General features: G+C 36.7%; 2 protein-coding genes across 8 annotated transcripts in view; one reads left to right on the top strand and one right to left on the bottom strand.

Annotated features, from left to right (window-relative positions):
- The window catches only part of LRRC19 (leucine rich repeat containing 19), a 37,921-nt gene extending 30,257 nt beyond the window's left edge, over positions 1-7,664 (top strand). For 2 of the 3 annotated variants that reach the window (XM_045020655.1, XM_045020657.1), the window contains 4 exons: positions 1,254-1,758; positions 2,020-2,214; positions 3,679-4,001; positions 5,974-7,664. In XM_045020655.1, the coding sequence (XP_044876590.1) occupies positions 1,254-1,758; positions 2,020-2,214; positions 3,679-4,001; positions 5,974-5,994 (1,044 nt within the window). In that variant the 3' untranslated portion in view covers positions 5,995-7,664. Of the gene's footprint in view, positions 1-1,253; positions 1,759-2,019; positions 2,215-3,678; positions 5,584-5,973 lie in introns of those variants that run through there. The other variant, XM_045020656.1, reaches the window with a different exon arrangement.
- The window catches only part of IFT74 (intraflagellar transport 74), a 61,107-nt gene that overhangs the window by 39,129 nt on the left and 7,468 nt on the right, over positions 1-14,510 (bottom strand). For 4 of the 5 annotated variants that reach the window (XM_045020653.1, XM_045020650.1, XM_045020652.1 and 1 more), the window contains exons 4-8: positions 12,781-12,829; positions 11,883-11,981; positions 11,630-11,690; positions 7,291-7,350; positions 5,815-5,876 (exon numbers count right to left, since the gene is read on the bottom strand). In XM_045020653.1, coding sequence (XP_044876588.1) covers positions 5,815-5,876; positions 7,291-7,350; positions 11,630-11,690; positions 11,883-11,981; positions 12,781-12,829 — 331 coding nt within the window. Of the gene's footprint in view, positions 1-5,814; positions 5,877-7,290; positions 7,351-11,629; positions 11,691-11,882; positions 11,982-12,780; positions 12,830-12,941; positions 13,027-14,510 lie in introns of those variants that run through there. The other variant, XM_045020654.1, reaches the window with a different exon arrangement.

Raw genomic sequence — 14,510 nt, 5'->3', positions numbered from 1 at the left:
TCCAAAGAGAATTTTAATTGAATCACTTCCTCCTTCTTGTAGTTATATTTTGGGCGTCATGATGGACAGTCAGGTGATTAAACTGCTGTTACATTGATTACTCTGCTTACATTAAGGACGTGACTCACCGCCTACATGTCTAGAACTAACTTTGCTTTTTATCTTTTGCACTAATCTGTGTGAGAGGAAATTACACATACACACACGAGAAATCCACCATCTTGTAAAAATAAAACAGGTCTCAGTGTACTCATCGGTATGCAGAATAAAATCAGTACAGTAGGCTCTCAGAGCTGACTTCAGGTAGGTTAGTTTCAGCCCAGAAAACCAAATTAGTTTAAGTGTCTTGGTTGCAATAAAGATTTAATCTTTAGTGAACTCAATCTTTCTCCAAAAGGTCTGCCTGAAAATCTTATTAAAATAAATATCTTTACATATGGAACAAAAAATAAAGAGAAACCAAAAATGAGTTAATTCTCAAACTCTTGCCCCCTTCCTTTCATTTAGTCACTACACCTTTCTTCAGGGATCTTCTGGTTATGTAGGAAGGCAGTTCTTTTTATACTCAGCCCCCTTCCCATCAGGCCTGGCCAAAACTTCACATTACATTCCTAATTGCTCTTGGTCATTAATTCCCAGCTTTACCCCTCACCACATAGGGGAGTTTCACCTCCATGTCTTGGAATTCCACACTCCAAAATTGCTTCACTAAGGGCTTGTCTACACTTACAGGGGGATTGGTGCGTGGTGATCGATGCATCGTCGGTCAATTTAGCGGGTCTAGTGAAGATCCGCTAAATCGACCGCAGATCGCTCTCCTGTCGACTCCTGTACGCCATCGGATCGAGAAGAGTAAGGGGAGCAGAGAGGAGAGCATCTCCCATTGACACTGCATAGTGTGGACCCCACGGGAAATAGATCTAAGCTACGTCGACTTGAGTTATGCTATTAATATAACTCATATTGCATAGCTTAGATCGACTTTTCCCTGTAGTGTAGACAAGGCCTGAGATGATTTCCACCATCTCAGTATATCCCACAAGTATATTTTTAAGAAAAATCAGGAATAGGATAGTACGGGCCCAGGACAGCTTTCCTTTTGGACCTCAAAGAGTTGGTACACTTGGTTACAAGGTTTTTTTGCACTGCAGGTGCTTGTCACTGTTTCTCTCTCCTTCACCAACAACCCTCTCTACTAGAAAATAATTTGTAATTTTCTATGTTTATATTGTTTTTCTCTCTCCCTTCAACAGGTCACTTGTGAGGAATCTGCAAAGAATTACTCTTCTATCCCTATCTCCCTAAGTAAAAATGTTACTAAACTGTATCTTAGCAATAACAACATTACTTTAAATGATACCGACAAAAAGGTTCTGCAGCTATTTATTAACTTAAGGGAACTCTATCTGAATGAAAATGCCATTACTGTGCTACATAATAATACCTTCTGCAATCTGTCAAAACTCACAATTCTAGATATTAGTAGTAATTATATCAGTACAATTGAACAGGCTGCATTTAAAGGCTTAAATCAACTATCCATATTGTATCTAAATCATAACAAAATATCCCAGTTGGATTCTGACACAATTGCATCGCTAAAAAACCTGATGATTTTGAGTCTACAGGACAATTTGTTGAAGTACTTTGATGTGAAAGCATCATTTAAACTGATTACCTTAAATGGAAATCCATGGAATTGTTCCTGTGGCCTGCTCAGTTTACAGAAATGGTTGAATACCTCAAATGTGACACTGGGTAAGTTTTGACAACAGCAGCATTCAGGACATTACAATATTTACAAAAGTAACCCCTCTGCAGTGTTTGTTTCTCTCCAATCAACCGGCATTATTTTGGTCTTACCTGGTTGCACCTCATCCAGCTTGCCCTCATGTATAAAATATGATTTAATACTGTTAATTAATAATGAACCTCACTTATATATCACAATATCTCACAGTGCAGCACAGACCCTATAAATATAATCTTTCATTACCATTTTATTATTCATACTTTCAGAACGTGAAAATGACACTCTGTGTGCATATCCAGATGTCTGGAACAAATCTTCTATCAAGACAGCACCTATCCAAAAAGCTGATTGTGACTCAAGAAGAGGTTCTATAGCAATCACTACACCTTCCACATCTGCCATTTTAACATCCTCTCTCAACTCTTCAAACAACAATATTAGGAGCAATGCATCACATCCAGGTGATGTATTGATGTTTCATTTTAATACTTCATAATAGCACTGTCCAATACTAGTGCTATGGGACATTTCTCCAAATAAGTTAGGGATATGGGGATTGCTGTGCTTCTAGGCACAGAAATTTTGTGTTCATATTATATGGAATTTATGTTATGTTTAACTTTATCAGGAGCTCAAAACTGACCTGAATTAGAACTCCATTATGGAATATTGTAAAATAATATCTATAAACTAATGATGTGAGAAGAATATTTGAGGTTCAAATAACCATCTGAGTGTTTGTATTTTAAATGAACTACAATCAAGCCACCCAGTTAAACCGCCCACAATCTTCTATGCCTGAAACAGGCTCCTTCCTATTTTTAGTTTTCTTCTTGGTATGTAAACAAGGTCTACTGATTTACTTACCCATACCCTTCCCCCTAACCTCTGGTGTGTTCAGTGGGAGGGCACCATGACTGTTCCCCACCCTACCCCTATTGGAAACATGAAGGAGTATTTACACCACTTTCTTCACCATTGGTGTCCCATTTTGAACCACCTCCACCCCCTACTTGATCCCCTTCCTCTCCCTTTTGACCCACAATTTATTCTCTACTTCATCCTCCAGCCAAATGATTCTGCTCCCCTGCATTTTTCCACTCAGAGTAGCAGCTCCACTTCCTGCTCCTGAGACTCTCTCTCCTCTGCACAAAGAGACCAAAAGGACCGAAGTGGGAGAAAGGGATGGCAATCTCTGGATCGTTTTATACCTAAGAGGCCAGCACAGCCACAAAATCCCTTAGGATGCAGCAGCTGCCATAATTCCCTGGACACTAGCCAGCACTGTGAACACACAGGGTAGATTTGCAAATAAAGATTCTTGGCAGCTATGATCTGTTGGGATTTTCATCATAAAGGAAATATATCTGGAGAGATGTGCAAAATGAAAGAAAATTAAAAAGTGACTATCTGGATGCAGATGTTCTAGAGGGCAACCATGTCAGCTTGAAGCTTGAAAATAAAAGTAAATTACACATTCTATTGTCCTATTCCAGGGATGAATCTAAAGTTCACTTAAAATCTGAATAATGATTCGTGGAATGTGCCCAGAACATTTCAACAGACCTTCAGCCCTAAAAAGAAGTTACTTGTTTAAACTTGGCCACACAGCACATTCTGAGTATCTAGAGGGTGAAAATATGGACTTAGGTACCCGCACGTAAAAAGTTTGTTCTCGGTGCACAGATTTTGGTTGCCCAAATCTTACTATTCCATTAATGCTTACTATTCCATTAATCTTACTATTCCATTAATGCTGTACAAAGAGTCTCAAGAATTCTTCTATCACTTTGTTTCCATGAGTCCCTTATTGGGCCATGAAGCAATTAATATCATAGTTCTTTTGGGTATTATGCAAGGAGCTGGTTATTTTGGTTTAAGATATTTAATTTAATGTGATTTTACTTTCTTTTGTATTCTTTAAGGTTCTCCACCTCTCGGCAAAACTTGGGTCTTTCTGCTGGGTGTTCTGGTGTTTGTCCTAAGCACTTCACTACTGATTTTTATTGTCATAAAATTCCCACTTTGGTACCTCTACTTGATCAGCTACAATCACCGACAGCTGAAAGAATATGAACCAGAAATGTATGATAATGAGTTCGCAACTGATCTGAGCACTTCTCCATCAATATCAAATACCAACGAGCAAGATTCCATTACAGTATTTGAACAAACTCATACATTTATACTTGATGAGGATGGATTTATTGAGGACAAATACATAGACGACCCTGAATTAACTGAAGAGGTCTAAATTCTTATATAATGGATGATAATTTGGTTTTTCAATAGCTGATTATATAGGGTTAATCCATTCAAAATCTTGTATATAAATATTTCTACTATAGATAGATTGAGAGCTTTGAGGTCTCTCTCTTTTGGACAAATGTGTGGCACATGTATTAACTGTAGAGGTAAGAAATCTGGTGATGTGCATGTATTACCACAGTAACAAATATTTCAAAGTACATAAGCATATACTCCATATATCTGACATTTAAATCTCACTGTTTGATTATAATGGGGGAAAATAACACCTACTTCTTCTATAATATTTTCATCAGTAGATCTCAAAACACTTTACAAAGGTAGCATCATTACCCCTGTTTTACAGTCAGGAACCGAGGAACAGAATGGGGGAGTGACATGCCCATGTCACCCAGGAGGCCACTGGCAGAAGTGGGAATTGAACCCAGGGGTCTCCTGAGTCTCAATTCAACGCTCTATCCAATAGGCAAAACTAAAAACATTGATTAGAGCACTTGGGATTTTCCAGCTAAGCCAAACTCAGTTTTCTTTATTCATAAACAAAAAGTATTTGTTTGAGTAAGCAAAACAAAAATGCTGTCTCACCTCCACCATTTAAATGCATCCAAGGACAAATTATCATAATGATAAACCAACCACCTTTTTATCTAATGCCACTGTTGCCTGATGTCTTTTTGGTTAACATTATGAATATTTGAAAACTGCCAATGCAGTACATATTTTTAGCAACTTAAAGAAAACACTGAGACATTTCTGTTTTTAAACTGCAGGTAGATGAATCTCTTCAAGATTTTCAAATATTCTTAAAATCAGGTTGTTGAGATATAGGAAAACAATTTTATTTAAGGAATAATTTATGGTAAATGAGAAAATAGACATTTGTTTTTAATATTAGAAGAAAAATGTATTTCACATTATTTCACAAAAGTGTTTATAAAATACAGTGGATAGCAAAATGCTCCATTTTTCATAATTTTTTATTAAACTTTTAAAGTCACAAGACCTTTGCATTGTATAAAAAACAAGATTTGAAACATTAATGACCCAAATCTATCCTCAAATAGACCCACTGGAATAAATGCTATTGATTTAGGCATGTATGAGGACAGAATTGGCACCAACTGTAAAAACAAACACACTACAAAAACTTGTGGTGTATTTATAAAACAGTTAGCAGGTATGTGGTCATTTTTAGTGTATTTAGAAATCACTAAATAACTCATTTTAATTGTGTTATGATAGCTATGATAACATTTGTTTGTTTCAGTCAGGAAGTCAGACTAACTATAAGCAATCTCGAAGAAACAAAAAGCTGTCAAAGAACAAAGTGTTTGTTTTTAAAGAAGACATTGATTCTTACATAATGTTCTTTTAAATAGCTTCACTTTTGTTGTACTGAATGACATATTTAATTGCAATATTTAATGAAACAAGATGCAGTAGTGACAGAATAGCCTGTACGATTATTGACCTGATAATTTCTGATTGGCTAGAGGACAAACCCATTATGTGTTTCAGCTAATTAGAAATCAACTTCTTTAATAAAATGCATTGAAACAATATTTTAAATGTACTTTAGGACTATGCTGTACTTTAAAAAGTTGACTGAGTGACTGAAGTTTTAGTTCTTACAAACTTTATTCAGTAATGCTTGTAGAGCATACATTCACCTCTTAGGCAATATTTTTCTGAGTTAAAAATCCCCCAATCAATCAGATCACTTCTTCAGTCTTACCCATTTTAATAAGCTATTTTATGCTAAAATTCAATTTTCTGATATTTGATGTACTTACGCTTGTCTCTCTGTAAAAATTATATCAATACTCTGAGCTTCCCGGTCATTTTGAGTTTTTAGCTGTTAAAAAAAAAATCAATAATCAGTGAGTAACAGTTTTTTGCATGAAAGGATACTTGACACTAATGAAAATATAAACACTATCCATTCATCCAAGGTTATACACACATTTGAATGAACGAGAGGAATGGAAGACCAGAATGGAGACGGGAAGGAATAGCAGTGGCTTCCTACCCCAAAGGCCTATCTGATGCTGCAGAGATAGATTCTGTAACTGTAATTCCCATTGGAAGCCTGCATTTGAATGGGAGCTGTAATCACAGAAACTGCATATCAGTGTTTTTATTAATAATCAGGTTGGATCACTTGGGGTAAAAATATCTTCAGTGGTGTCTCAGGCTGCTGGAAGCCTCTTTTCAAAGAAAAGTTCCTTCTGACTATGAACACAGTGAGCACTGGCGCAGTTTTGGTGCCTGGAGGAACCCTCCAGCAAACTTATGAAATTAAGAAAGACTTTCAAGGGAAAGCACAGCTGATATGTATTTGCTTCTGAACATACCATAGGCCCATTAATGCACTATTGCTTTTGAAGGGTAGAGCGTGGAGGAGAATGAAGAAAAACTCAAAAGCCTGGGGAATTTATTAGGAAGACTGGTGCATGTGGTCAGCCTCTCAGCTGATTAGTTTTCTGTGCCTTCCACCCAAATAATGTGTGATATATGTGAATATTGGTACCTTGGGTTGGGAGACATACCACTCATATCTTAAATAGAGAAATATCATGGGCTTTGAGGATGATTCTAAGAGCAACTTTGTCACTGACCAACACAGATGCCCCAGCATTAGGGTCAAAACAGCTGGATGAAAAGGTTTAGTCAGTCTTTCAATAACTGTAGCTCTACAGATGTTGATTTAGGATGTCAACCACAGTATTTTAACACAATGAATCTGGGATGCCAGGATACCACATTTAATATCCCATGCAGTGTTTTCAGGGTATACTCGAGATCTAAATTTTAGACATGCACTTCCTTGGGAAGCAAAAAAAAAGAACTGGATTCACTGAAAACATATAAGAAATACCTTGATGAGTTTTTTATAACAGAAACTTTTCATCTATTTAATTTTTTAAAAACTATCAATCCTGTTTCTGGAAAACAATTATAAAGTGTTTGCTAAACTTTGAGACAGAAGAGAGTTTTATGCTGTCACAATTCTATAACTAAGGCCTCAGTCCTCCAAACACTTACACGTGTGCTTAACACAATACACACAGGCAGTCATGTGGGTCTCAACCCAGCAAACTCTTACATACTTCGTATTACTCACCTGAATAATCTCATTACAGTCATTAGACTGTTTAGGTGAACAAAACTATGCAAATGCACAAACATTTGAAGTATTGAAGTTGTAATGCATATATATATATTTATTGTAAATGCTATATTAACATGGCAAATCCTCAAACTCTTACCATATTATAATCGCTCATCACTTCTTCCATATCTGTATTGGTGTTAAGTTTATCCACTAACTGAAACAAGAAAGAAGCTCAGACAGTTAATGCTCTGTTCTTTTTAATCACATTAAAGAAACATACAAGAAGTTGGAAAACTCTTAAATCACTCTTTGAAAATGTTAAAAAAGAGGTGACTGATATAGTATTGCAAACAAAAATCTGAAATTAGAAATTTTAATATACTACATGTAAGCTTCATATTTCATAATTCTTACAAGTTCTATATAACTGTATAGAAAATTAATAATAAATAACATTAATATTACAGAAGCGGTATTGATTTCTCACATCCAAAGCAAAGTTGATTACTTATAATATCAGTACATTTTTTTTTTAAATACTCTCCTTGGTTTCCCTCTCCTTCTTACAAGCCTCAAAATATTTTTCTCTCTCAACTGATTTTGCCCTTTCCTACGGACATATAGAAAGAAAGGCTAATTTTCAACTCCACTTCAAATTTGAAACAAAATGTATCTGTCCAATTAGCTTAAATTTCTTAAAAACTTAACAATGGCTACGAACACACTTCAAAATAGTGCTTGTTAGTTAGGCAACTACTACTGCACAACCAATAGAAAACACTGTTTTTATGATTCTATGCAAGCATAGGTTATTCTTTGGGATTTTTTAAAACAGTAAACTGGAGCATTAAACAATATAAAGTTCCTCAAAACACATCCTCTTTGTCCACACAGATCAGCTCTAAGAACTGCGGTCTTAGAATATAGAAGGCATTCTACATCACATTGAAATTATTTTAAAGTAACTAACATTTCAGGTCTAGGCAACTTGACAGAATCCTTTTAAAGTCACAATATTGTGATGCACATGTACAATAAAGTTGTAGACTATCGCTAAAAATGTCTAGATATATAAAGGTACTGAAAGAGATAACACTGTAACATTTAGTAGTCGAGGTATCAGTGTAGAGGTGATCAGCTATAAGGAACCAGACTGCTGACATGTAAAATTCAACAGGTCTAGAGGATTTTGTTTTTGTTTTTAGATAAGGGCTGGGGGAAAGCTGACAGGTGCAGAGGAACATAGTTTGGATAGAGACATCCCTTAGGGATGAATTTATTAAAGGGGGAACTCTCCATCCAAGTAAAGTGGATAGAAAAGAAGTTGGTAAAGTTCAGGTAGAAGCTAGTCAGGAAGAGTAAAGCATAAGAGACCCCATTTAAATATAACACACAAAAGCAAGCAACTGAATATTGACAAAATGTACAAGTGCTTATATACAAATGTGAGAAGTCTAAATACTAAGATGGGTGAACTAGAGTGCCTGGCATTAAATGAGGCTATTAATATAATAGGCATCACAAGAACTTGGTGGAATGAAGAAAATCTATGGGACCCTAAAAATCAGGGTACAAAATGTATAGGAATGACAAAGCAGGTAGTGGGGGAACTAGCTCCATATTCACTGGGTACATGTCATCTCAGGAAGGGATGCAGAGAGAAAATTTCTAGACACCATAAATTACTGCTTCTTGGAGCAGTTTGTCCCGGATCCCACGAGAGGAGAGGCAATTCATGATTTAGTCTTAAGCAGTGCACAGGATCTGGTGCAACAGGGGAATATAGCTGAACTGCTTGGTTATAGTGACCATAATGTAATGAAATTTAACATCCTTGTTGGGCAAAAAAAGACAAAGAAACGCACCACAGTAGCATGTAACTTAAAAAAAGGGAACTAAACAAAAATGAGGGAAATTAAAAGGAACAGTCACAAGAGTGAAATGCCTGCAAACTGCAGAGACTATTTAAAAACACCATAATAAAGGCTTAAATTAAATATATACTCCAAATAAAAAACAAACTGTCATGGTTAAACAGCAGAGTAAAAGGGGAATTTAGAGACAAAAAGGCATAATTTAAAAATTGGAAGTAAAATTCTAGTGAGGAAAATAGAAAGGAGCATAAATTCTGGCAAGTCAAGTGTAAAAGTATAAGCCAGGCCAAGAAACAATTTGAAGAGACACTAGCTAAAGACAAAAAAATAACAGCAATTAAAAAAACAAACAAACAAACATCAGAAGCAGGAAGCTTGCCAAACAACCAGTGAGGCCCCTGGATGACTAAAGTGCTGAAGGAGCACTCAAGGAGAAAACAGCCATCGAAGAGAAGGTAAATGAATTCTTTGCATCAGCCTTCACTGCAGAGGATGTGAGGGAGAGTCCCACAACTGAGCTATTCCTTTCAAGTGACAAATATGAGGAACTGTCCCAGACTGAGGTGTCCACAGAGAAAGTTTTGGAACAAATTGATAAATTAAACAGTAATAAGTCACCAGACTCAGATGGAATTCACCCAAGAATTCCTAAGGAACTCAAATATATAACTGTAGAACTAATAACTGTGGTATGTAACCTATCACTTAAATCAGTCTCTGAATCAGATGACTGAAGAATAGCTAACGTAATGCCAATTTTTAAAAAAGGCTCCAGAGGTGATCCTGACAATTACAGGCCAGTAAACCTAACTGCAGCAACAGGCAAATTGGTTGAAACTACATGAAAGTTCAGAATTATCAGATTCAAAAAGAAGCATGATATGTTGGGGAAGAACCAACATGGCTTTTGGAAAGAGAAATCCTGTCTCACAAATCTAATAGAACTCTTAAGGGTGTCAACAAGAATGTGGACAAGGGTGTAATAGGACTTTCACAAAGCCTTTAACAAGGTTCCTCACCAAAGGCTCTTAAGCAAAATAAGCAAGCATAGGATAAGAAAGGTCTTCTTGTGGATCAGTAACTAATTAAAAGTCAGGAAACAAAGGGTCAAATAAATGGTTAGTTATCACAATGGAAAGAGGTAAACAGCGGGGTCCCCTAATGATCTGTATCAGGACCAGTGCGGTTCAACATATTCATAAATAATCTGGAAAAGGCGGTGAACAATGAGATGGCACAATATACAGATGATACAAAATTGCTCAAGATAGTTAAGTCCAAATCAGACTGCGAAGAGTTACAAAGGGATCTTACAAAACTGAATGACTGGGAAACAAAATGGCAGATGAAATTCAACGTTGATAAATGCTAAGTAATACACACTGGAAAACATAATCCCAACTATACATACAAAATTAGGGGATCTAAAGTAGCTGTTACCGCTCAAGAAAGAGATCTTGGGTCATCATGAACAGTTGTCTGAAAACATGTGCTTAATGTGCAGCAGCAGTCAAAAAAAACTAACAGAATGTTAGGATTCATTAGGAAAGGGATAGATAATAAGACAGAAAATATCATAATGAGACTATATAAATCCATGGTATTCCCACATATTAAATATTATGTGTAGTTCTGGTCACTCCATCTCATAAAAGAGATATTAGAATTGGAAAAGGACACAGAAGGTCAACAAAAATGATGAGAGGTATAGAACAGCTTCCATATGAGGAGAGATTAAAAAGACTGGGACTGTTAAACTTAGAAAAGAGATGACTAAGGGGGAGATATGAGAGAGGTCTAAAAAATCATGAATAGTGTGGAGAAAGTGAATACGGAAATGTTATTTACTCCTTCACATTACACAAGAACTAGGGGTCACCCAATAAAATTAATAGGCAGCAGGTTTAAAACAAACAAAAGGAAGTATTTCTTCAAACAACACAGTCAACCTGTGAAACCTGTTGCCAGGAGATATTGTGAAGACTTCTGGGTTCAAAAATAATAGATAACGGAGGATAGGTCCATCAATGGCTATTAGCCAAGATAGTGATGGACAGAACCCCATGCTCCAGGTGTCCATAAATCTCCAAATGTCAGAAGCTGGGACTAGATGACAGGGAATGGATCACTCGAAAGTACCCTGTTCTGATAATTCCTTCTGAAGCATGTGGCACTGGCCGCTGTCTGAAGACAGGATACTGGGCTAGATGAATAATTGGTCTGATTCATGATGGTTGTACTTATGATCATATATTAACAACTCCCAAATTATCATCGGGGTCATTGATCACGTAATCAGAGACTTCACTGAAAAGCCAAGGGAAATTATTTTTTCCAATGACATAGTGTAATAAACATCAAATTCTGATATTGTAAGAGGAAGTTGCGTCTAATCATAAAAACACTAAAATGTATGTATGTGTGGGCGTAAATATCCTTATGAGACAACAAGGCAAGCATTTGTTTCCTTTTTAATAAGTGAATTAAAGCGGTGTTAAACAGTAAATCTTTCTAATGGAGAAATGTCATACAAAAAAATACTGAAGGTTAAAACCAGTGTGTTCACCATGCAAAAGCAATGGGGGAAAATCCAGTGTGAAACAGCTAACCATAGCATACCATATTGTAGTCCGCTAGTTGACCTTGAAATTCTTTGATTTCACCAGCTAAAGTCTCTGCCCTAGATAAAGAACAAAAATTCAAGTTTTTGAGATTAAGTGTTTTATACAACAAAGCAAAATCAGAACAAGTATCCATTTTTATAGTTCTGTAGGTTGCACAGTATAGATATTCAAGTCTGATATAACAAAAGACAAGGTCCTGACAAGGCATTTGGCTATGCTAATGTTGCATTAACTGCAACATGACTCACCTCTTTTCATGAGACAGATAGACAGAATTCTCCTGATTATACATTTCTATTTCTTTCTGAAGCTTATTTATTTCTGTTGTGAGTTCACTTATTTTGCTTCTATAGAAAAGAAATACAAAAAGTTACTTGTATGTTTAAAATGTACAATTAAAATACTGTAGGATAAAACTAATACTATATTATAAATGTATGTATTCAAGGCATCTCTCTTGTATTACAGGTTGTTTCAAACAGCTCTAGGATCAGCTAAAGAAATAAAAAAGGGGGTTCTACCTTGGATAAACTCTTAAACAGTTATAAAGCAGGAGGATAGCATAAAAAGTTCATTTTATTTAAATTAAGAGTATTTTCTCCCCTTTGGTGTAACTGTAAAGTAGAATTGTTCAGTTGTTCCAGTAGAACAATCCCACAGAGGGTGACCAGGCAGCAAATGTGAAAAATTGGGACAGGGGGTGGAGGTAATAGGAGCCTATATAAGAAAAAGACCCAAAAATTGGGACTGTCCCTATAAAATTGGGACATTTGGTCACCCTATCCCACAACAGTTTCACAACATGGATACCCTCTATATGTAAGAGGATATGATTTAGGAGTGCCCATCCAACACAGAAATTTGACTGAACATGACAAAGTGCTTTATAAGATACTTAGGGCAATAATGAAAAATTATGTTAATTTAGCAAATTTATTCTTGGAATTAAGGTTGAAAAGTACCCCAGGATAGAGGATCTACAAAAGCCCTTCTCATCCCGGAAAGCCTTATAATGGGGAGAATTTCATCATAAGTGAACAACCAACCTAATCCATTTATGCTGCTGTATTTTATTCCTTGATATGGGTGGGGGGAGGGAGAAGACATTAACTATGCTACAGCTTGAAAGTGTTGACACTAACATACCTAAGCAGTCCAAGATAATAGGATTTATCCATAATCTGTCTCTGAGGACCTAACAAAAGAGAACAAGAAACATTTTATTAGAAAAAAATAAGTTTTAATGAGACACAAATTAAGTTCACAAAGGACGAGTTGAAGTTATACTCCAAACAGAGAACCAGCACCTTCAGAATGTCCTCATACAGCCTTTATTCAATCAATACAGATGAAATCCGAGATGCATGTTAGGCTTTGGTGAGGATTTAGATTACTTAAGCAACTGAAAATTTCTGAGATGAACCTTGCACGAGGATGACCTCATCCTAAAAAGATATGGAGGATTTAAGGAAAACTTGCAATAACTTGCCCTAATATGTGTGTTCTCTACAAAAACCAAGCACATATTAAAAATAAAGACATACAAGTTAAAAAGCATCATAGAAACACTTAATTCAGGGATAGAGTTTCAACCCCACTTTGATTTCTTACACTCTTCTCCCTCAGCTAAGCTTAGAATTTCACGTTCAGCTCTAGTCTCCTCTATCCTTTAGAGTTGGTTCCTCTATGCTTCTCCAGCCTCCCAAGCTCTGACTGACTTTTCTTGTAGTTTGTACCGGCCCAGCCATGCCATCAGGCTGAATGAGTCCTTTAAAAACACAGGTTCTCCCTGCCCTGAGCTGTATCTCTTTTCACTCTGTATAAAGCTGAAATCACCTTGAGGTGCATCACATGCTCTCTCCCAGTTCTACAGGCTAAACATCACAGCACACAAGAAATAGATTCTCCGCACAGCACAAAGAGGTGACATATGAATCAGCGGTCTCTCTCTGGTTGACAATCTACTGTAAATCTAGCTGCTATTTACCTGCCCTTTCTTTTTCACCTGCTCAGTGGTGATTCTAGGATAGACTCTCTTCTAAAATATGGCCCCTTTGTGCCATTCCAACAGCAAATGGACTGTAAAGACAGCTGATCCAGCCAATGGGGCTTTCACCAACGCTAAGCCACCTCCAACATAGGGGATATTTTGGTAACATGGCCAGAGCACTGCTGTGCCCCAGAAATCATTGGTTGCTGTGCCAACCTCCTTGGAGCCATAGCCACACGACAAAGGACCTCTAAACAATGCTGCGGTCTGGGCTGGTATAGAACCAGCCTTAGGTATGATGAGTTGCAAATAGTTCCTATTCACCCCCATCTTGTCCCTCAGCTATTCCCAATGCTTAGTGGGCATAGCTAAATCGGAGTCTTTGAGAGGACAGTCGTGATAGGAATTTTGGGACCTAAACTGAACACCCTGGAATTAAAAGCAACAGTTCTAGTTGTAACCCACTACCTCGAAGGACATCTGAAGTCCCCTCACCCTGGAGCTGTATTTCTGACATCAAACCATAGTCCAATTGTGGGTGAGATCAATGTGATTACAACTGTATACACATTTGTTGTATAGTAAAGTATTTATAGACAACGTTCTGCGGTGCTGGAAGGAGACTCAATCTATGCCTTCTTTTAATATTAATGTTTTCAAATATCACCCTAGAGATGTGAATACTGTAAGTAGTGTTCAGGCATAGAAAAGTCTGCTACTTCTGAGATTTCTAAAAGCAAAGATAGTAGAAGGATGGACTCATTAGTCTGCCTCTCCCCTCCCTAATCCCTATTAGCTGTAGGTCCTTACATCACAATTTGTTCAGCTGAGAGGAAAAAAATCTCCCTATTACTCTTCCTTGAAAAAGATTTCAGATACCTCACTA

This window comes from Mauremys mutica, chromosome 6 (assembly GCF_020497125.1).
Source record: "Mauremys mutica isolate MM-2020 ecotype Southern chromosome 6, ASM2049712v1, whole genome shotgun sequence".
Classification (NCBI taxonomy): Eukaryota; Metazoa; Chordata; order Testudines; family Geoemydidae; genus Mauremys; species Mauremys mutica.
The sequence above is the reverse complement of the archived record's forward strand: the minus strand, read 5'-3'. Positions and strand labels throughout refer to the sequence as shown.